The sequence below is a fragment of the Ailuropoda melanoleuca genome, chromosome X, assembly GCF_002007445.2.
Source record: "Ailuropoda melanoleuca isolate Jingjing chromosome X, ASM200744v2, whole genome shotgun sequence".
Classification (NCBI taxonomy): domain Eukaryota; kingdom Metazoa; phylum Chordata; class Mammalia; order Carnivora; family Ursidae; genus Ailuropoda; species Ailuropoda melanoleuca.
In genome coordinates this window covers 83203379-83226303 of record NC_048238.1, presented here as the reverse complement: position 1 = coordinate 83226303, position 22925 = coordinate 83203379, and the positions used below count along the sequence as shown (strand labels likewise).

Below are 22925 nucleotides of genomic sequence, written 5' to 3'. Positions count from 1 at the left end.
CCTCATCGCTGAATTCCATGGCTCTCCTCTGGCCCTTCTGCCTGCCTGCCTTGTTCACATTCGGGCTTCTGCCTTCTGTACATTCCTCTCTACTGCTTACTGCCTCATCCATTCTCCCCCAGTTTATCATGTCTGTCCCTCAACTAGAATTTCTACACTGGGGATTCCTTGGAGCTAATCCCAGATTTCTAACTGCTCCATTTGAGTGTTCCACTCTGGCCTCAAAGTCAACGTCCTTCTGCCCTCTCTTCCCTGCCAAGCTGCCTGTCTTCTGACCTTCCCCATTCCCATCAGTCAGAGCGCGTGTTCTCTGGACTCCTTGATCATGGCCTTTGAAATCACCCTCTCCCCACCACTTTCCCTATATTCTGTCATATTCTGCTACTTCTTCCTTTGCCAAAGCTTCCTGGAATCTCGCCTGTGACATTCCTGGAACCTTCACCCTGTTTCGTGCCCTCCTCACTTCAGGCATCATGTCCTCTCCAGAATGACCTCTCTGATCTTCATTTAAATTAGTGCTCTCTAACCCCTGCCAGATCAATATTCCAGAACACAATGGTTTTCTTCGTGTCGTACTCCACCGTGTGGCTTTAAAGGCCTTCCATAAGCAGCACCGCTGGCTTCTGGGTTCCCAGCCCGAACCTCTACCCACACCTTTCCCGGTGACCATCAGCACCCAGCGCAGTGCAGGCACACAGAAGGGGCTTGTGACGCTTTTGTGTCTAGGATGTCACAGGGTTCTGCCTTGTCGTAGCCAGCAGAAGTCACAGTCAAGCCCTGCCTCCGCCATAATGGGAGCTGTGCCAAGGTTCTCCAGAAAAGGAAGGCAATTTCAAAAATGAACTAACAGGGAGAGTCCCAAACCCGTGACTTGTTAGCTCAGAGGCATCTGCAGTTGTAGAAAATGCAGATTACTCAAGCCCTCTCCCGAGAAGCCCACTTGGCAGGTTCTGCCCAGGGCCTAGGCATCAGCATTTTGACAGAGATTCTCCAGGGGATTCTTTTACAGATCGGGTTTTACAGCGCTCAGATCTACTCTCATGAAGACGGTCAACAGATCTTCGACAAGGGGGCAAAGACAGTCTCTTCAACAAATGGTGCTGGTACAACTAGACGGACGTCCACGTGCAAAACAATGAATCTAGACGCAGTCCTTACGCCATTCACAAAAGTAAACTCAAAATGGAGCACAAGCCTAAATGTAAAGTGCGAAGCTATAAGACTCTTAAGAGATGACATAGGGAAAAACTTAGATGAGATGGTGTGGTAACGACTTTTTAGATACAACACCAAAGATGTGATCTGGACAAGAAACAGTCAGTCAGCTGGACTTCATTAAAATTAAAAACTTTGGCCCTGCAAAAATCAGTAGTAAGAGAATAAGAAAACAAGCCAAAGACTTGGAGAAAATATTTGCAAAAGACACATCTGATAAAGGACTGCTACCCAAAATACACAAAGAATTCTTAAAACACTGAGAAAACAGGCAGCTCACCAAAGAAGATACACAGATGGCAAAGAAGCGTCTGAAAAGATGTTCCATGCCACACATACGTCATCGGGGAAATGCAAATGAAAACAACAAGATGCCACTACACACCTATCAGAACGGCCAAAATCCAGAGCCGTGCCTCCACCAAAGGCCGGGGAGGACGTGGAGTGACAGGACTGCTCCGTCACTGCTGGTGGGAATGGAAAATGCTACAGCCACTTTGGGGCAGAGTCTGGTAGTTTCTCCTTGGTATTTCCCTGAAGGAGTTGAAAACTTATGTCCACGCGAAAACACTGCACGCAAATGTTCACACAGGAGCTTTATTCATCATCGCCAAGGCTCCGAAGCACTAAGACATCCTTCAGTAGGTGGATCAACGGTGGTGTAGCCAGACAAGGGACTATTCTTCAGCACCGAAAAAAAAGCTATCAAGCCAGGAAAAGGCACGGAGGAAACGTAAATGCATATCACTAAGCGAAAAAACTCAGTCTGAAAAGGCTGTAGGATTCCGACCAAAGGACCCTCTGGAAAAGGCAGCACCGTGAAGACAATGAAGGATCGGTGGCTGCAGGGGTTGCGGAGGGAAACATGAACAGGCGGAGGACAGAGGAGTTTTAGGGTAATGAAAATACTCTGTACAGGCTTATAATGATGGACACGTGTCATTATCCATTTGTCCAAACCCATAGTATAGACGACACCAAGAGGGAGCCTGAAGGTAAAGTATGGACTTCGAGTGGCTAGGATGTATCAGCGTAGGTTCATCGGTTGTGACAAATGTACCACCCTGGTGGGGGACGCAGATAATGGGGGAGGCCGTGAATTGTGAGGGCAGAGGGTATACGGGAAATCTCTGTACCTTTCCCTCAGTTTTGTTGTAAACCAAAAACTTCTCTACAAAAATGCAATCTTTAAAAACAAACCCCAAAACTCGGATCTAATGTATTTACTCCTTCAAAGGCTATGCAAAGAAATACTTAAATACAGAAAATGCAGGGCGCCTGGGTGGCTCAGTTGGTGAAGCGTCTGCCTTTGGCTCAGGTCATGATCCCAGGGTCCTGGGATGGGACCCCACATGGGGCTCCCTGCTCAGTGGGGAACCTGCTTCTCCCTCTCCCTCTGCTGCTCCCCCTGCTTGTGTTCTCTCTCAAATAAATAAATAAATAAAATTTTAAAAAAAAAATACAGAAAATGCTCTTGTCCCTTAAGAGATGGTACATAAAGTTTTTCTCCTAGCTTAGGCCCCTGTGGTTCATGAATGAATACAGTCTTAGAAACTAAGTTAGTGCCATGGCCAGTTTTTAGATCAGACAGGCCTGGAATGTTTTCCACCCACACCCAGAAACAGAAACAGAAGAAATTTATGACACTTCTGTTACATAACTTAAAAAAAAAAACTAGGCAGAAAATTAATTTTTTTCAACTAGTGAAAGGAACTTCTCTAATGGGCAATCCTTAAGATTCCTTTTTCACTTCCGTACCTTGGGTGTTTCACAAACTCTCATGGACCCCAGATAAGAAATTAAAAAAAAATTTTTTTTGTTGTTGTAATTTGGACAAAATAAAAAAGGGGAAATACTGGGTTTTGAACAGACAACTTCTGGGGACTTCTTGCGAAATATGAGATAAGACCTTGAGCCAGAAGGCTTTCAGGTGCTTCCTGCGAAGATGCAGACACCAAAATCCCGCACAGAATCACACTATAGACATAAGGAGGAAATGGACAGATTTAAAGACAATTTCCCCAACTCTGAAGATGATTAATGTGGTAACAAATTCCCTGAAATTCGTTGGCAGGGTTAGTCCCTAGCTATTTTTTTTTAAGACTTTATTTGAGAGAGAGAGAGTATAAGCTGGGGGAGTGGCAGGCAGAGGGTGAGGGAGAAGCAGACTCCCCGCTGAGCAGGGAACCCGATGTGGGGTTCGATCCCAGGACCCTGGGATCCTGACCTGAGCTGAAGGCAGATGCTTCAGCGACTGAGCCACCCAGGCGCCCCTAGTCTGCAGCTATTAAGGTCAGGCTCCTTTCAATGCCAGACTAGCCCTGCAGAACCACAAGTCATTGCCCTTGGGCTTCAAAGTGACTTCAGTTTCTAACTGGGGAGTAGGGAAACAGTCTCTGGCAGTTGGTTTGACGTGATTTAAACTGGTACCTAAACCAATTCCAAGTGCTTGATAATGAACGAGCTTGATAATGAACTGCCTTTCTTTTGTGGTTTTGATTGGAAGGGATCTCTCCTAGGGGAGGGCAGGGATAGAGGAGGTAAGGATTAGCTGCTAATTCTTCCAAGTGGGGGAAGAAGCCACTGATGCCTACCGGTTACAACTACAAGGGAGTGGGGATGAATAATCAAAAAAACAATACAGCTCTCATGCACCGATCACTCACTCTGTGTTAGCAGTTGGGCACAGCTCCAAACACTTTTCACCCAATAACAGCCCTTAAGAGGTAGCACTAATATTACTATGCCCATTTAACAGAATAATCTGTTAAAAGAATAAGCTGCGAGTGCTGAGGATAGAGGCCTAGAGAATCTGTAACCAGCCCTGTCCAAGGAAATTTTCCGGGATTACAGAAATGTTCGCTGTCTGTGCTGTCCAAGGCACGAGCCACTAGCCACGTGTGAAAGTGACTAGTAAGACTGAGCAACTGAAGTTTCCATTCAACTTAATTTTAATTAACTCCAATTCACATGTAAGTAGTCACAGGGGAGCTGTGGCTTCCGTATCGGACGGCACAGGTCGCACTACAGAAAGAGTCCACGCTGATGACCGATGATGGGAACACGCATGACGGGAAGTCGTGTCCCTGACACCCGCCCCCTCGGGCACCAGGGATCCATCTTGGGATGGCTTCGTGAGCCACCTCCAATGGCTGCAGGTTATACTCTGCATAGAGGCATCAGCTAGGGGCTGAGAGCAGCCCAAGCACCACCGGCTCTCAGCTTTGGCAAGATGCTGCATCGGCCCAGAGGAAGAGGAATATTTCAACCCAGAGGAAAAAGAATGCCTGTTTCAATTGGTGGGTCCAATTTTTTTTTATAATTTATTCACCCAGAAGGGGTGCAGGTTTTGCAATTGGCACAAAGCCTTGTTTTGTAATAGCACACGCCTCGAGGCACTTCCCTATCTTCGGCGCAGAACTCCAAGGCCTGGGCCACTGCTCCCCTCCAGCACCACGCTGACTCCTATATCTGGATTACTTTCTGCACAGGCGGCCATGGAATGAGGGATGGTTTTCATGCTTTTCCTTCCTTCCCCCGCACCTCCTATAGACACAGACTGTAAAGGTTTTCCCTGTGACTTTACCAGTAACAACTCCAGGGAAAGCGAGGAGTTAACAGCATAATAAACACAGGGATGCTACCAGCTTCTAAAACATCTTAAAAGCCTGTACTGACAGCTCCCCCCAGACTTGACTGCAACGTCAGAAAGCCAGGCTACTCCTTTTAAGGCTTTGTCCTCCGGCCCCTTCACTAGCAATTCTTTGGGGGAGTCCGACTGACTCGGTCCTGCTCTCTTTTTACTCCAGGACCGTAATGCTCCTGAGTTGCTTACCCCACCTCAGTCCTCACGTGAATCCCGAATGTTCTCTAAGCTTTGGATCCTACCATGCATTGCAACCTTATTTCTGGAGCCGCTACCATGTGTCACTGAGGGTAACAAGACACAGCCTCTGCTCTCAAGGGAGATGGCAGCCCAGGGAGGGCTACCGCTGAGTAAACAGGAAGTGACAACACAATGTGCTCAGTACTGTGACACAGGAAAGTGCAAGGTACTCCGGGACATGATGACCCAGCACGTATCTAGATTTGAGAGGTCAAGGAAGGCTTTCTGGAAGGGAAGTGATGTCTGAGCACGTATCTAGATTTGAGAGGTCAAGGAAGGCTTTCTGGAAGGGAAGTGATGTCTGAGCTGAGCTGAGGGCAAAGCAGAGGCGTCCAGGTGAAAGGACGAGGTCTGCACTGCGAGGGGACTAGGCATGCTGCCACTGTTCCGTTCGAGTGTCTGAGGGTCTGTTTGAGGAACTGAAAGGCGCTGGGCGCCCGCCGTGCGGTAGGATGCGTGAGGGCGGAGGTGCAGAGGGAGGAGGAGGAGGCTGAGGCCCGACGGGGCAGAAGGAGCCAGGTCAGAGGGCTTTTGTCCGGAGCGCCCGAGGAGTTTGGACTGCATCCCAAAGCCACCAGGGAGCCACTGCAGGGCTTTAATGAAAGGAGAAACAAGTACCACAAGTGGGCAAGTGAAACTACAAAACCTCAATGAGAATTGTTTATCTCGGGAGAAAAAAACAACCCTCAAGACTGAACCACACAATCTCAGCGCCTCTCAGTGCCATCGGGCTTCCCAGGCGGGCTTGGTGGGGAGCCCTGCGCAGCAGGTGAGGGGAGCGCGGGCGAAGCCCCGGGCACGACTGCAGGGGGCTGGCCAGAGAGGCCTGTGATTCCTGGGCTCTAGTCCAGGATACACAGAGTGCCCCAAGATCCCCGAAGTACATCTCATCACGTCATTGGGCAAAATGGACATTCCAGGAGCCAAGGCCATGTTGATCCTAGTTTCGGAAGTCCTGGAGGCGGCCCTCTGCACCCCATTCTCTCAGAGGTAGTGTCCGTGAAGGACAGGAGAGACGAGGCCATGTGGAGAGCACACTGCCCACGTGAGCTCTCCCGCAGCCCCAGCTTGGTATCACACAGACGGAACAGGCCCCTTCCTCACTGCTCTTCCCCAGCACCCTTGCTCAGAGAACCGCGCCCCCCCCCCCACCGTGCAGTCCACCCCTTTCATCCGAGCCCCCCAGCCTTGCCCTGCCACCCCCCCTCAAGCCCTCCCCTAATTCTAAGGAGAGCTGGTGCCTCTGCTAGCCTTCATCATACATGGTTATTTTTATACTGGTCATTGTGTTGGCTGCTGTCTCTCCCCCTCTATCTTTTCAGCTTTATGAGCAAAGGGCCATGTTTCTTATCTCTGCTGCCTATTCAGTGCTTTACCCACAATGTGTGCCAAATAAAGTCTTACTGAATTGAACTGATTAACCTGGTCCTTTCTTCCTTGTTCTGCTGCTAATAATTCTAGGCTGTAAAGGAAAGGAAATGCTTAAAGATTAATTTACAAATTGAACAAATTTTGTGGATGTGCTTACAAATCTCAGATATGCTATTTTGTGGGGAGCTAACCTACTTTTTTTTAATAGTTGTTTTCTCATCAGTTCCTTAGTTTTTCTGTTGTTGTGAACGTAGAGTTGACATACAATGTTATATTAGTTTTAGGTGTTGAGTCAACTTACTTTTTATCCCTGGGCATGATATCATTTTCCTTTTTAAACGTAGATACCAATCACTCATACATTGCTGGTGGGAATGTAAAATGGTACAGCCACTCTAGAAAATAGTTGGCAGTTTTCTATGACACAAAATATGCAATTACCATGTGACCCAGCAATTGCACTCCTGGGAATTTCTTTCAGAAATATGAAAAGTTATGCTCACAGAAAAACCTGAGCATGAGTATTTTTAGCAGCTTTGTTCATAGCTGCAAACAATTAGAAACAACCAAGCTATCCTTTAATGAATAAATGTTTAAACAAACTGGCACATCCATACCACAGAATAAAAAAAAAATGAACTCCTGATACGACAACTTGGAGGGACCTCAAGGGTATTATGCAGAGTTTAAAAAAAGTTGTCCTCAAACAGTTATATGCTGTGTCTATTCTAGTAACATTCTTGAAATGACAAAAATATAGAGATGGAGAACAGATTAGTAATTGCCAGAGAGATTTGGGGGAGGGTAAGGCGGGGGGGTGCGGAAGGGAGGAGGGTATGGGCATAAAATAGTAACTCAGGGGATCCTTGTGGTAATGGAACTATTCTATATTTATACATGTGATAAAATTACATAGAACTACACACACACACACACACACACACACACACACCTCATACACATAAGTGCATGTGACACTGGTGAAATCTGAATAAGGTGGGTGGATTGTAACCACAGCAACTTTCTGGTTTTGATACTGCCTTCTAGTTATAGACCATGTTACCTTTGGGAGAAACTACACGAAGGGTACACTGGGATCTCCCTGCATATTTTTTGCAACATCCTGTGGATCTACAGCTACTTTTTAAAGATATTTTTAGAATGAAGACACCAAAAGCAGGTGCACCTTCCACTGAAGCCAACTGCCCATCGTCTTGAGTTTGTAAAAACAATACATGGTATTTATACACAATGGAATACTACTCAGCCATAAAAAAATGAGATCTTGCCAATTGCAACAACATGGATGGACCTAGAGGGTGTTATGCTAAGTGAAATAAGTCACAAATACCATATGATCTCAACCCCTATGTGGAATCTAAAAAACAAAACAAACAAACGCACTCTTAAATACAGAGAACAAACTGGTGGCTGCCAGAGGGGAGGTGGGTGGAAGGCGGGTGAAACAGACGAAAGGGAATAAAAGGCACAAACTTCCCGTTATAAAATAAGTCAGGGAGATGAAAGCACAGCACAGGCAATATAGTCAGTGATGTTGTAATAACGTGGTGCTGACAGGTGACAACTGCACTGTGAGAAGCACCGAGTACTGTAAAGAACTGCCGAATCGCTATGTTGTACACCTGAAACTAACATCACATTGTACGTTTATACTTCGATTAAAAATAACGACAAATAGGGGGTACCTGGGTGGCTCTGTAAGTTAAGCGTCCGACTCTTGGTTTCCGCTCAGGTCATGATCTTGGGGTGGGGCGTTCGAGCCCCGCATCGGGCCCCACGCTCAGCAGGGAGTCTGCTGGAGACTTTCTCTCTCCCTCTGCCCCCCCCCAACCTGTGCACTCGTGCTCTCTGTCTCAAAATAAATAAATAAAATCTTAAAAACAAATAATGACAAACAAAGCCCCCAAAACCAGGTTGCTCTTTTCTCAGTTTCGGTTTTTAAGTAGGTTAGATCCCAACGCTCCCCACACAGCCAGTCGTTCCCCCGCACGCCTCCCGTACACACTCACCAATAGTAGAGAGTATAGTTGGTGTCAGGACTCGTATTCCTTCCTGGGAGCCAAGTGCACTTCATGTAGCTCAGGTTGTGCCAAACGCATCGCAGCTCAGTCACCGCGGACTCAGGATCGCCTGGAACGCCAGCCGAGGGTTTAGGATGCTTCTCTTCCTGTCAGACAAACCCACCAACCCCACTGGGGCACGAGGGATGGTGAGAGCGCTCTGCCGGGAAGCCAACCCCTAATCTCTCATCCCATTTTACCCAGAAGGCACCCAGGATGGAGAATACCCAAATTGAACTCGTTACAACTTTCTCTCTCACCTCCAGATCCCAAGCAAATAGCTTTCCTATCACTGAGGGACCCTAACTTTGTATTCTTAACTGGAAACAGAGTTTCAAGGTCAAGTACTATTTCAATGGTAGGAAGTGAGTGAGTATGGCATTTCCTAAATGAATGTGGAAACGCAAACAACCCATATATCTACCTGTCTTTAAAGAAAACAAGTCTACTGAGTTAAAACTTACCTTCTTGTTTTTTGACCAATACTAACACATCTTGTTTTAAAGACTAAACAAACATTTCTCCTGAAGCAATCTGGGGGAAAGTGAGCATTAATACAGCTCCTGGTAGTTGTTTACTGTGTGTTAAGACTTTAGGAGCCATATCATCTTTATCATCTGAAATCTCTACCTTAATAAAGTCTTCTGAGTTAAGGCATCATGTCAGGATTCTTAAAGGGGTATTATCTGGAGGCATCATCAACCATTTTACTGTCATAATACGATTTAGGCCTTTTCAGATTATTTATTAAACTTCTAAAGAAATGAGAATGGGGGAGGTAAGTTGTTTTAAACCAGGCTCCCAGCCTCGTGGCAGTACTGAATTCTATAATTCTACAAATGGGACTTCATATACTTTTGATCCGTGCAAGGCAGGGAGAAGGAATGGCCTGGAGAATAGGCCACATAGTGCTAAGGTTTGGAAGTGGGAGAGATGGGACCCTCCAAACAAGGAGCAACATGGGATTAAGAGATGATACATATCCAGCATTTACTCTTCCCCGGGTGCCATTCTAAGCACCTCCCCCGTACTGACTTCCGTAATCCTTTCCACAGTCTGGGGAGACGTGTACTACCATGAACCCCATTTTACAGATGAGGAAAGTGAAGTGGGTAGGGGCGAAGTCATCTGCTGAAGGTCCTGCAGCCATTAGTTGGCAGAGCTGAGACTTAAACTTGGACATCTGGGCTCCGGGAGCCCTGCCCTTCATCAGTATAATCTCCTTCCTGCTCACAACCCAAGTGCCAGAAGGAACTGGGTGACGGGGGGTGGGGGGGGCCACAATGACCAACCTGACTACGTGACAGCTTTTCCTAGGGCTCGTCCTGAACTGGAGCCAGGCCAGCAGGCCTATTTTCCTTTTCTAACATCTTGCATATCAAGCTAATCTTTCTATCCAATGAGGAAGATAGTTTTTTGGATTTTTTTAAGGCACTGGACCTGTAATCTGAAACCTACAGCAACCCATTCAGTTCCCTTCCTCCTCATAAAATGGATCAGGGTACTAATCCATGCCTTGCTCGCTTCCCAAGATAAGCTTCCGAGGCTCAATTTAGGGGAGGGTGTATATGTGTGTCTATCACATGCCAATTGTTAAATGCTACAGAACTCTGAGGCACAGTTACTGAAGTCGTGACCACCTCGAAGGCAGGGACGTCCTCGTGTTTAACACCTACTATGCGTGCCCAGAACTTCTCAGACTCGGCAAATATTTGAAAATTGAATGAACTAACGAACACTGAACATAAACATATGGATAATTTGCATTTATCCCCCAAGTACCAACAAACAGTGCTTTCGGTTGTTACCTTCCGGGGGCGGGGTGCACTTCTCCACCAAAATGCTAGGATTGTCACTTTCACTGGTGCTGCACTGGGACCCCACTTGCAGACAAATCCTCTCGTTCAGGGGCACTTCTTTTGAACGATGGGTTTCAGGAGCAATTTTCTAAGGTTAGGAAATTGTAAAAAAGCATTGCTCTAGCAAACATACAACAATACACTTAGGTAATAAAACATTAGCATGTTCAAATGTGTGGGGAAAAAAAAAAAGGAAGGTTATCAGATGACAGATGGCATAGATCAGTGACTCAACCCGAGGTGATTTTGCTCTCTCCGCTGCCCCCCTTCCAGGGAACAAGTCTGGCTGTCACAACTGAGGAGGGCGCTGCCACCAGCGTCTAGCAGGTAGAGGCCAAGCATGCTGCTGAACTCGCTTCAGTGCACAGGAGAGCTTCCCCTGCCCCGACAGCAAAGAGGGATCCCGTGCCAAATGTCAGTGGTGCCACCGCTGTGAAATCCTGGTATGGATAAAAGACAATTTCCCACATTTTAAACGTATAAACATCACAACATTTACCTACAAACCCACCATGCTAACACATCAACTGTCTAAAAGCAGTTTGAAAGGAAACACAATAAGATTATCAAAATTCAATTCCTAGGGGCGCCCGGGTGGCACAGTCTGACTCTTGGTTTTGGTTCAGGTCGTGATCTCAGGGTCATGAGACTGAGCCCTGAGTCGGGCTCCATGCTCATGCCGGAGTTGGCTTGGGTTTCTTTCTCCCTGTCCCTCTGCCCCTCCTCCCTGTGCTCCCTCTCTCTCCCTCCCTCCCTCTCTCAAAATAAAGAAATCTTTTTAAAAAATTCACTTCCTAACTAGATGCAGTATACTATCAAGGTCAAGGGAAAAGCGCTTTAAGAATCCAGTAACCCTGGGGGCGCCTGGGTGGCACAGCGGTTAAGCGTCTGCCTTCGGCTCAGGGCGTGATCCCGGCGTTATGGGATCGAGCCCCCACATCAGGCTCCTCTGCTATGAGCCTGCTTCTTCCTCTCCCACTCCCCCTGCTTGTGTTCCCTCTCGCTGGCTGTCTCTATCTCTGTCGAATAAATAAATAAAATCTTTAAAAAGAAAAAAAAAAAGAATCCAGTAACCCTGGTCACCTCTGAGGCTAGAAGTAGAGGAGGGCCTGAGGACCAAAGAGAGACTTTTCATTAAACATCTTTCTGTACTGTTTGACCTTTCTGACTACCTCCCACAAACGCAGAAATTTTAAGTGTTGCTATATGCACTGAGGATCCCACACTCTTATTCTGGAAAGTAGATGGGCTTCGTGGAACTACAGAAAGCCAATTTACAGACAGCATACAGATGTAAATCACACATCTGGTCATTATGCTTTAGAATAATGAGATTAGAGGGCTCTTTAGGAAATTAACATTTCCTAAACTGACAGAGCTGGAATAATTAAGAATGAAGCTGCTTTTAATCCGGGCTCCAAGGAGCTTCCTGTTTTGCAATGGTTTCTGACTCAAGTTGGAGATAGCATTTCCTTCTACATACTGATGGCTGTGAAGTGGAAAATCTGTCACGTTTACCTCTATCGGCCACCCCAAAGGAGCTACTCTGCCATTTCCCAGGCCTGCTGTCAGCGGAGCATGAGAGCAACTGCGAGATACTTCCAAAACCAAGACTTAAGGATGCCCTCAGCGAGGTAGCGAGCAAACCAACAATTAATGAATCACAGCAAAGACATGAAAAAAATCTCGCTAGAGAGACTGAATAGCTCTTAGGCCCAGGCAAGACAGCACTCTGAAAAGGGAGCCAGCTGCTCAGCCCTGAAGAAAAGACAAAGAAAGGTGCGTGAGCAAACTTCTGGCAGGGAGAAAAGAGGGGGATTTGGCCCCATGGACACTGAGTACTTCTGTCCCACCGCCTACCTTCAGTGAGATCTCTAGCTACTCTTAGCCAAGAACATTTTCACAACTAATTTCTGAATCCTTCACAAGAAACCTATTTATCATTTGGCTTTCTGTATAGTTGCTGCCTGCAGGGATGGAACACACCAGTTATGCCAACAGAAAGCTTTCTAGAATGTTTTTTCGCCGTGTGATCGTTCTCGTGGCAAAGTTAAGGAACTGGCCCTTGAGAGATGAATGTGTGCTGAGGAAATGAGGGTTCTCAGCCTGTGAAAGTGCAGACCAGTCCGAAGATCACCGTAAACAGTAGCAAGAAAATTCCACGTGCAAATTTCACCGTCACAATTTTACCAAACTCAAGTCCCACAGACCCCTGAAGGAGCCACGCAGAGATCCTCTATAATTCTTGTTTGGAAGCTGCCTCTGTCCTTTGAAGATACCAGGGAGAACATGTATGGTTAAATGCCATAAATTAGAATCATCATGGGAAAAATCCCAGTTCTCTTATTATATTAGATATTGTTCCAGTGAGAGAGTTGAAGAATTTTATTACACAAAGATTTTTATGATAATCGAATTTTTTAAATTAAAAAAATACTTTAGTACTTAATCTGAACCTTGTCCTTGGGGCATACAAATAATAACTCAGAAAAGAGACGGTAGGGGGAAAAACAAAATAATAAAACTCTCTTTCAGGGGCGCCTGGGTGGCTCAGTTGGTGAAGCATCTGCCTTCAGCTAAGGTCATGATCCCAGGGTCCTAGGATGCAGCCGTGTTGGGCTCCCTGCTCAGTGGGGAGCCTGCTTCTCCCTCTCCATTTGCCACTCCCCCTGCTTGTGCTCTCTATCTCTCTCTCAAATAAACAAAATCTTTAAAAACAATCTCTTGCAAAGTTTAAGGTCAATAACATTAAACTGCCATGAAAAAAGTAGACACCCCAACTGTCAATGATCGCAGAGTCCAGCACCTATCAGACAAGGAACTAAATCCCTCCCAGCAGATCTTGATGAGGCACGGCAGATGGCTCCCACGTGACTTTCGGCCGTGGTGACTCATTACCCTGGTAGCTGCTATATGACACTATGCTCCACCCCTTGGGGAATCTGGGCTTCTTCGAAAATTTATCAAAAACCGAGGCCAGAGTCCTGAACTGGTCCCTCCCCTCAGGACCAACGTTCATTTGGCTGGATCACACGTTTCCCAGTTCCAGATTCCTTTCTCCGTAGACCAAGGGGGTCAGCCTCAGCTTCTGCCTCTCTGGATGCCTGGATGGAACAACCGCTTTTTAATTTATTCACCTAGTGAGACTTGTTATCTCTGAGTGATGAAAGAGATCTAATCTGATGCCAAAGCACAGAGATCAACATTCTTTTAACAACAACAAGCCAAAAAACAGAAACAAAAACAAAACTTGATGCCAGATCCTCCTTCTGCTTGCCGGGTCGGGAAACTAGAAGATACTGCTAAAACAATAGTGGCGGACAGCCACTTAAAACTAACCTTGTATTTCAGAAAAAATCATCCATGAGTCCCCAGCTCTCCTTTTAATGATCCTCCAATTTGAAGATTGAAAGTGACCTCAAGGGTTTATCTCATTTAGCGACTTAGGAGGGTTAGACGGTCGCATAAGCCCCCCTAATATGTACAGATGATCTGAAAGCCCCCCTAATATGTACAGATGATCTGAAAGCCACTACTTCAATACCCTTCAAAGCATATATGCCCCAGTTCTGTCTGATGAGGGTAATGCTTTGTCCAAAGGATGCAAAGGGGAAAGGGAAATCACTCCTGCCGTTCACCGTCAGCCTCAGGATTGTAAACTTCAAAAGGTTAGCCAGGCAATCTCCCATCATTGACTCGGAGGGATAATCTGTGTTTATCACGAGTGCAGCAGGGACAGCCATCAACACCGTCAAATAGCTGGAATAGAAAGGAGCAGGCCTGAGGCAGAGGTCACCCTTCGTGGTCTCTATCTGGTCTCTTCAGAGGCAAAATGGAGGGTGATATTAGGTTGAACCATATGACCTAAAGAAGCAACAATTTCACGTGATTCAACCTGACAATAATAATAATGATAATAAAGGCCAACGACTATTCAACGTTAACGTGGCGCCAGGCACATTACAAACATCATCTCCGTGAATACACGCACCCTTCACACGAAGTAGGTCCTACCGCAGCATTTTACAAACAAGGAAATGGAAGCTCAGAGAGGTTAAATGACTTGCTCAGGGTCACACACCTACGAAAGGGGAAGAGACAAATGTTCAAACCCAATTCTGTCTAATTCCACTGCCTCCTAAAGTTACTTTCAAGTCTAAATTTCTGTATCTGTACCGTGGAATGAGCCCCATTTCTAGGCTAGATTACCACCATGTCTACCAGATTAATCCTCGGTGGGTTTGGCTGGTTAATGAACGTGGACCTGTTAGGAAAAAAAAAGGTGACTTCTCAGTTTCAGTGAGATACTTAGGCGAAGGAATTAAAGGTCTTTCCCAGAATTTCTCGAGGCTGAACTAGGAAGGTTGCCACCAAGATTCCAAATGCCTACGGCCCCTCCTTAGGAACAAGAGGAAGCCAACTGTGTAGAAAGGGGAATTCAACTCCTGAAAGTATTACAGGCTTCTGCATTGAGAGCATCTCTTTTTCTGTTTGCTTTTTTCAAGTGAAGTATAACTGACCTACAATGGGATATTAGTTTCCAGTGCACAACATAGTGATCCGACATTTATATACCTTACTCGGTGATCCCCACGGTAAGTCTAGTTAGCATCTGTCACCACACAAAGTTACTACAATATTATTGGCTATATTCCCTATGCTGTACTTTTCATCTCTGTGACTTATTTATTTTTTAACTGGAAGTTTGTATGACTTAATTCCCTTCACCTACTTCACCCATCCCCCCCATCCCCTGCAACCATCAGTTTGTTCTCTGTATCTGTGAATCTGTTTCTGTTTGGTTTTGTTTGTTCCTTTTGTTTTTTAGATTCCACGCGAGCAAAATGTTATGGTATTTGTCTTTGGTTCCATCCATGTTGTCACAAATGGCCACATTTCATTCTTTTTTTAATGGCTAAGTAATATTATATATGATATATATAATATACGCCACATCTTCTTTATTCATTCCTCTATCAATGGACACTTAGGTTGTTGCTTCTATCCCTTGGCTATTGGAAATTGGCCATCATAAATAATGCTGCAATAAACACAGGAGTGAGTGTATCTTTTCAAATGAGTGTTTTCATTTTCTTCAGGTAAATACCCAGAAGTGGAACTGTTAGATCGTAGGGCAGTTCCATTTTTAATGTTTTGAGAAACCTCCATATTCTTTTCCATAGTGGCTGTACCAATTTACATTCCCACCAACAGTGCAAGAGGGTTCCCTCGTCTCCACAGCCTCGCCAACACTTGACATTTCTTGTCCTTTTTTTTTTTTAAGATTTTGTTATTAAGTGATCTCTACAGCCAATGTGGGGCTCAAACTTACAGCCCCGAGACCAAGAGTTGCATGCTCCACTGACTGAGCCAGCCTGGGGCCTCGATACTCCTTGTCTTTTTGATACTAGCCATCCTGACAGGGGTGAGATGATTTATCTCATTGTGGTTCTGATTTGTATCTTCCTGACGATGAGTGATGCTGAGCATCTTTTCACGTGTCTGTTGGCCATCTGGATGTCTTCTTTGGAAAAATGTCTATTCTGGTTTAGAGAACCTCCTTTAAAATGCAAATACTTCTGGGGCACCTGGGTGGCTCAGTCGGTTAGACAGCCGACTCTTGATTTTGGCTCAGGTCATGATCTCGGGGTCCTGGGACTGAGTCCCCTGTTGGGCTCCACGCTCAGTGGGGAATCTGCTTGAGAGTCTCTGTCCCTCTCCCTCTGCCCCTCCCTACTATGCTCTTTCTCTCTCTAATAAATAAATAAATCTTTACAAAAATTAAAAATAAATAAAATGCAAATACTTCTGAGGAGCCTCAGTTCTTTCTCAGTGAACACCTGAGCCATAATTAACACCTCAGCAGAAAAGGGGCAAGAAAGGCGGATTAGCAAGTTTCCCAATAGTGGAAGAACCCTTTCCAGCCTCACCTTATTAAGCTTTCACATACATTATTTGCTGTGTCCCAGCAAGCCAGGGAAGTGAGGAGAACCACACTTTACACAGCAGGACACTAAGGCTCAGAGAGGTTAGGCAATTTACCCAGGCCACAGAGATAGCTGAGGGGTCTGCCAACTAGAACCGAGTTCTCCTGACTCTCCGTGCCACCGAGCTGCGTGAACGTGACGATCTCGCAATGCACTGAGCCAAAGCCCTGTCACTAGCAACGACTCCTCATTCAGCCTCCTCGCAGTCCTGGACAAAGTCAACCCCAAAAGTCCCTAACCTCTCCCCTCACTGAAAGAAGGCATAGAGATAAAAAAAAAAAAATTTTGGACAGATGATCTGATGCTTTGAAGAACCTGTCAATCAGAAGGGGCTAGAAACCAATCAGGCCTGAGCAAAAATTCCATTGAATAAGACGATCATAAAGAATCTGAAAGGATCCAATCCTGTTAACAAAAACTCACTCACAGCAGTTGACCACATGTGCCTGGGAAGGCTGAACGTTCCCCTCATTTTTCCTCAGGCATTGGGAAACCTAGTTAACCCTATCTGCCACGGACGTCTTATTTTTTCATGTGCCGTGGGGCCATTTACTCTGGCATCACATGGTTCTTGCCTATCTGTGTGTACGTTGTCAGTGAGACGGTGAACGTGAAAGCTCCCAGAGAACCTGGAAGTGTGGTCTACATACGAGGCTCCAGGCAGGAACATAGGAACACATTTTAACATAATTATTTGTTGAGTGCCTAGTAGATAAAAGATATCTGGTATTTACTAATAGAGTAATCTCAGTGCATTTGATTATCAGATCATGAGCAAATATTTTCAAATGTTTAAATGCTCAGTTTTTTTCCAACAGTCTTTGCAGTCATTTTCCCAGGTACAACTGGGACACGACCCAAAACAAAATTCCCACTTTGAAGTAAGATTAGAATTCCGTTTATTCTTGGCTCCAATTCATAGTGTTCACTTTACCTCATCAATGCAATACGTTCCAGAACGCTTACCTTATCCTGCTTGTTGTCAAAATGACTAAAATACCGTAAGGTGCAATTCGGGCTGGCTCCCTCTGGAGGATCCCATGTCCATATGACCGTGCAGAGGTTTTCAACAGAAACACTCAAATTCGTCACAGGTGGCTGAGTTTCTGCTCAAATCAAGCACAAGAAAGAAACTGATCAACACCCACCAGTGTTTTTAGTGGGCCACATAAGCCATTCCTCCCAGTCCTAGAGGCCCAGAATAATAAACCTGAGTGAACAACAGCTAACATTATTGAGCCAGGCATTGTCCTAAGAACTCTCCACACTGGTCCCCGGCTCCTCACAACCATCTTGCGAGATAGGGACTATCGGCCTCATCTTAAAGATGAAGTGGCTGAGGTCAAGAACACTGAGTCACCTGCCCCGTGTCCCTTAGCTCACAAATGGCAGAGCTGGGATACAATCCCAGAAAGCGTGCCTCCAAGGTCACATTCTTACCTACCTCCTATGGCACGCACACAGGGAGGAGCTTCGTCGTAAACTGCCGTTTCCCTCCTGCAGGAATTTGGGGTTCCCTATGCTTGGGACCTACACCTCACTCGATACAGCCACTTCGATCTCAGCAGCTCTGCGGGTGAGTTTAAGCAGCACATCTTTCATCATGCTTGCTAACGTGACCTGGTAACTGTTTTTATAACTTTTCCAAAGAAGTACTGAGAAAGATTTAATAGTCCTTGTTGTTCCCCTGAGGTCTGACACTAAACAGCTGGGACTGTAGTGTTGACTAATCTGAAGAAGGGAGAGAAGAGGAGAAACTGAACCAGTGTCTTACAAATGTGTTTCATTTGGAGAAAACCCACCACTGCCTCTACCAAATAAATAGTGACTCTATTATTTTGGACTCAGCTCTATCATCGGGGAATGTAGTTTTAATGCTTCTGCCAAAAACAGGGCAATACACAGAGCGGCAGCTGGGGGACTGAGACATCATTTCAAACTTTGCTGACAGCTCCGGCCACCAGGACTACCAAAATCATCCCCCAGAAACTAGATGAGGAATGTACACGGACTCTGTCCTATCTCTGCAACTTTTCTGTAAATTGAAAATTATTCCAAAATCAAGTTTATTAAACTAATTTAAAAAAACCCAATCCCTCCAAATAGTCCAACGTTGCAAACTTCATCATCAGTAATTACTTACGGGCTGCAGATGTCTTAATCTGTCAACCCGCAGAGCTGTGTTTTTACACTCTATGCCAAAACCCTGGAGTACACTGGGCCTCTTACATAATCTGTAAATACTTGTACCATTACCTTCCTCTTTAACTGAACAAAAAATTCCTTTTGTCCCCAAAGAGGAGCCCCACGGGCACTACATAGCTGGCATTTCCCCAAACGCCAGTTTTACTCATAGTAGCCTGCAAAGGCCCTGGACTCTCCATATTCATTCCCTCTTTCCCAACTCTTCTACCATTCGTTTTTCCATAAGGCTGACCAAAGGCCCCACTGTGGGGAGAAGCAGCCCACAGCAGAACCAGCAGAAGCAGAAAATTCCTACTGCTCCGCATCAAAACCCGGCTAGCGTCTGGAAGCCCCCATGGCTCGGGCAGCTGCTAACACGAAGATTCGAAGTGATCACTGGCAACTCCAGCTACTCCATTTTGGTCTTTCTAACATCACATGGCTGAAATTTCTGAAGACAAATCATCTGTCAGCTATAGAGCCTCTAATACAACCTTTGTTCCGGGGCACCCTGGGCGCCTTAGTCGGTTGAGCACCGGACTCTGGGTTTTGGCTCAGGTCATGATCTCAGGGTCGTGAGACAGAGCCCCGTTTTGGGCTCCGCGCACAGCATGAAGTTTGCTTGAGATTCTCCCTCCCTCTCTCTCCGTCCCCCCGCCCCCGGCTCTTTTTCTCTCAAATAAATAAATCTTAAAATAAATAAATACATAAATAATAAAAAAAATTACAACTTTGTTCCTCCTGAAGACTACCATCTATTTTAGGCTTATCGGCCTTATTCCGTACTTTCTAGAAACAGAGTGCAGCCAACTTGCTGACGCTCTACCTTCCTATCCCCACAAAAAAAAAAAAAAATAAAGCCCTGATAATGAAAAAAATGTTACCTATTTATGGTTCACATAAATCACACTTCAGTTTTCAAGGCGACTTGTAAAATCTACTTTCTAACCTCAGTATTTTGAGAGAACAATAGCCTGCATGATTTCCAATCTCTCCAATGGGTTTATTTTTCCCCCATCTGTTCTGAGGTGCCTTTTAGTCAAATCTTCCAATTGGTTTGCATTTTTGGCAATTTGTGGCTAAATGCCATCCTTTCCCCTCCCAATGGTTCCTTCCATTTCCCTTGAGATTTTTCTACTTCTTATACTTTAAAATACGCACGCACACGCACACACACTCATCCTGAAACTTTAAATACAATCTCCAAATGTTTAAATATATATGAATCCGTGTGTCTATGTGTACAACACATTGAGATATGTACATAGATAAGCAGTGACTGTTCTCGTGACGATCTCAGACAGCTCCTCACGTGTGAGACGTAATATAATTTCAGTGCAGTGTAGGCTTAAGAGCGTGGATTCGGGAGCCAGACTGCCTGAGCTCCTCCCCAGCTCTGCTACTTACTAGCTGACAAGTTACTTAGCCTCTCTGGGCTCTAGTCTTCTTCCGTATAACACAAGGATGAAAATAATAACATCAGAAAAGGGTCATTTTGAGGATAAAATGAGTTAATACAGATAAAAGGCTCAGAACAGTGCCTGGCCCGGAGCGAGCGCTAGGTAAATGTTAGCTATCTACTTTCTTTCTGAAGAAACAGAACAGCTCTCCCCAGTTGCTTTGGTTGTCTGTGAATCGGATAAGGGTACGTGCCCGCAGCCTGTAAGACAGAGCAAGTTAGACATCTAATTTCAACCACTTCTTAGAGGCTGATCACTGCCTTCCGAAAGGGGAGAATGGGCAGGTGGCAGGGACTCCAGTGGGTGGCTCCCCCCAACTCAACTTCAAACCTCAAGGGAGTCTATCGCCTTCTACTCAGGCACTGGCATGGCCGGGGCTCTTTCTAATAAGGCATGTTGCTTAGGAATTCGGTGTTGCTCTCTCCCATTCCATCCCAGGGGCTGGCAGAGGCATGTGTATTCCGGGAAAAGTTAAGGAAATCACAACAGTCATAAATGAGTCACTGCCTCCTTCCCTTACATCTCGTCAGTCATCGATGTCTGTCCCTTTCTTCTTGCAACATCTCTCGCAATCATCTCAATCACACCAGCGTGTTCTGCTGGGCCTCGTGAGGCAGGCTGACACCAGTTAACTCACGGCCCCCGGACAGCAGGCATTCACGACACATCTGTCTAGGGGACATCTTCAACCCTGGAGCCCTGCGTAGCTTTACACGCCAGCGATTTCTGTCACCCGGTCAAGTCTCCCCACTCGCTTCTCCTCCGCTGTCATTTCCCTCACGCTGTGCCCCGCTCAGGGCCCCCGTGGACGAACGAACCTCTTCTGCCCGGACGGACTCCGCCAACACGCCCTCCTGCCAAACCAGGCTGCTCGCTGCCCACAAAGGAGCACCCTCTCCCCTGCACTCCTGGCTCTCTGCTCCTGCCGTTCTCCCCCACCTCGGAAGAACTTCTCCACCCACTCAAATTGCACCCATCCTGGAGGTCTAGCTCGAGTTTTTACCACTTCCACCCAACTACCAGCCCTTGCAGCTCTCCCTCTTCCAGACGCCTACAGTGCTTATGGTTTGGACCACGCGCTGTGGCAGTTGTAAAGCGTGTCCCCAATACACGATCAATCACTTCATAACAGATGACCTGTACATCCATTCATGGGTCCCAACCAATCCTGCCCTGCTACTCTGGGAGGGGCCCAGCTCCTCTCCCAGCCAAGGACTTCCCTACCTTCGACAGAGGGAGGCACTGAATACAGTGGTCAAGGGCATGACCTCTGGAGTCAGGCCACCAGGACTGGAAGCCTCTCTCCACTCTACCATAACCCACGAGACCTGGAGCAAGGCTCTCAACCTCACCGCGCCTCCACTACCTCACGTACAAAGTGGGGCTCACAGCAGCACCTGCAGGACAGGTTCTGTGTGAAGATTCAATGAGAACATAAGAGAAAAAACTCAGAACACTGTGCGGCAGAGTATATTAAACACTATATAACTGCTACTTGTGGTTAGTAAGACATGCCACTATGCGGACGAGCAGCCTAAACAGATGAAACAGAGCTGGTAACCTAATCACTTTTATGAACAGAGAAGATTAGAGCTAGGAAGAGCCCTCAGAATTTACAGATCCAAAAACTGCCACGCGAGCAGAGGGAAATGACTAGCCCAGAGCCTCACAGCTGGAAAATGTCAGAGCACTAAAACTTAAGTCCCCTGTTTCTTTCTCCTTGCAATTCTACCAATATTTCTGATGGGGAAAAAAGTTTCCGCATTCTAAGTAACCAAGTTACCAATGAACCACTGAGACAAAACTGATTCAGTTGGGGGTTGCTGGGTATTATCTAGAAGGCCAGCTGTTGTTTCAGGTGTGTGGGGGAGTCTGTAGGAGGGAAGGTGTTGGAGCAGGACGGTGAAAATCAGGAGCCTAATGAGTGGGGTGACCCTCTACAAGTCCCTTCCCTTCTCTGGTCTGAACTTCCTCATATGATTACGGGAATCAGCTCTCCCCACCTGAACTGGAGGCACGTGGGGGGCAGCAAGGATTATGCCCTACACTCTAAAGTTCTACGAGAACCCCCAGAGCCTGGCTCAGAGCTAAACAAAGCAGACACTTGAATAATTATTAACTGGAAACTTCAAACCTGCCTCAGGCCTCCTCCCCTTTAAATGCCACCTTTTCAGTAACGGCTTCCCACTTCACCCTATTTATCATGGCAAACCCCTTCTCGGCTTCGTTCTTCTTCATTGTACTTGGCACCATCTGACATACCTGATAGTTTACTCCCACCCCGGGGACTCTGACAATAGCATAGAAGCTGTACAGGGCAAGGGCTTGGTCTGTTTCACTCACCCCTGCATCCTTAGCCCCTAGAACACCGCCTGGCACAGAGCAGACTGCATACGTTTTGTTGACTGAATCAATAGAGGGCATCAAGATTTCCCAACCAACATCTCAACTTGGGTTTCAAAGCACAAACACACTGGTGAAAATGCAATAAGCAAACTGTGGGTGTTTGTGTCAATATGGTAATAAAACCTCTCAAATTTGGAGCTACCATCGTCACCCAACGTGGCCAGAAGTCCTCTCGAGCCGGGAGCTGTCCGTGAGGAAGTCATTCTACTTTTCACAGTAGAACTCTGCCCGGTTGATTAATGAAAAGGTGCCGCCCAGGGTGAGGGGTATATGCGAACTCCCGGGAGCACCTTGGCAACTTTTCTGTAAACCGAAAATTATTTCCAAATATAAGGGTCATTAAAGAAAACAAAAAGGCATCCACCGGATGCTGCTCCGGGTTTCCCAAACGGATTTCTCGAACGCCAGAGGAGGCCGTGGCCCTCACGTCCTTTTTCTCCGAGGACCGGGGTCTTCAGGAGTTCCCTTCAACTCCC

General features: G+C 46.2%; 1 protein-coding gene across 1 annotated transcript in view; it reads right to left on the bottom strand.

Moving 5' to 3' along the window:
- IL13RA1 (interleukin 13 receptor subunit alpha 1) overlaps positions 1-22667 on the bottom strand; it is a 51697-nt gene extending 29030 nt beyond the window's left edge. The window contains exons 1-4 of the mRNA XM_034649741.1: positions 22592-22667; positions 17366-17505; positions 10362-10500; positions 8503-8623 (exon numbers count right to left, since the gene is read on the bottom strand). Of these exons, the coding sequence (XP_034505632.1) occupies positions 8503-8623; positions 10362-10500; positions 17366-17505; positions 22592-22652 (461 nt within the window). The 5' untranslated portion in view covers positions 22653-22667. The remainder of the gene's footprint in view (positions 1-8502; positions 8624-10361; positions 10501-17365; positions 17506-22591) is intronic.
- Between the last annotated feature and the right edge of the window lie 258 nt (positions 22668-22925).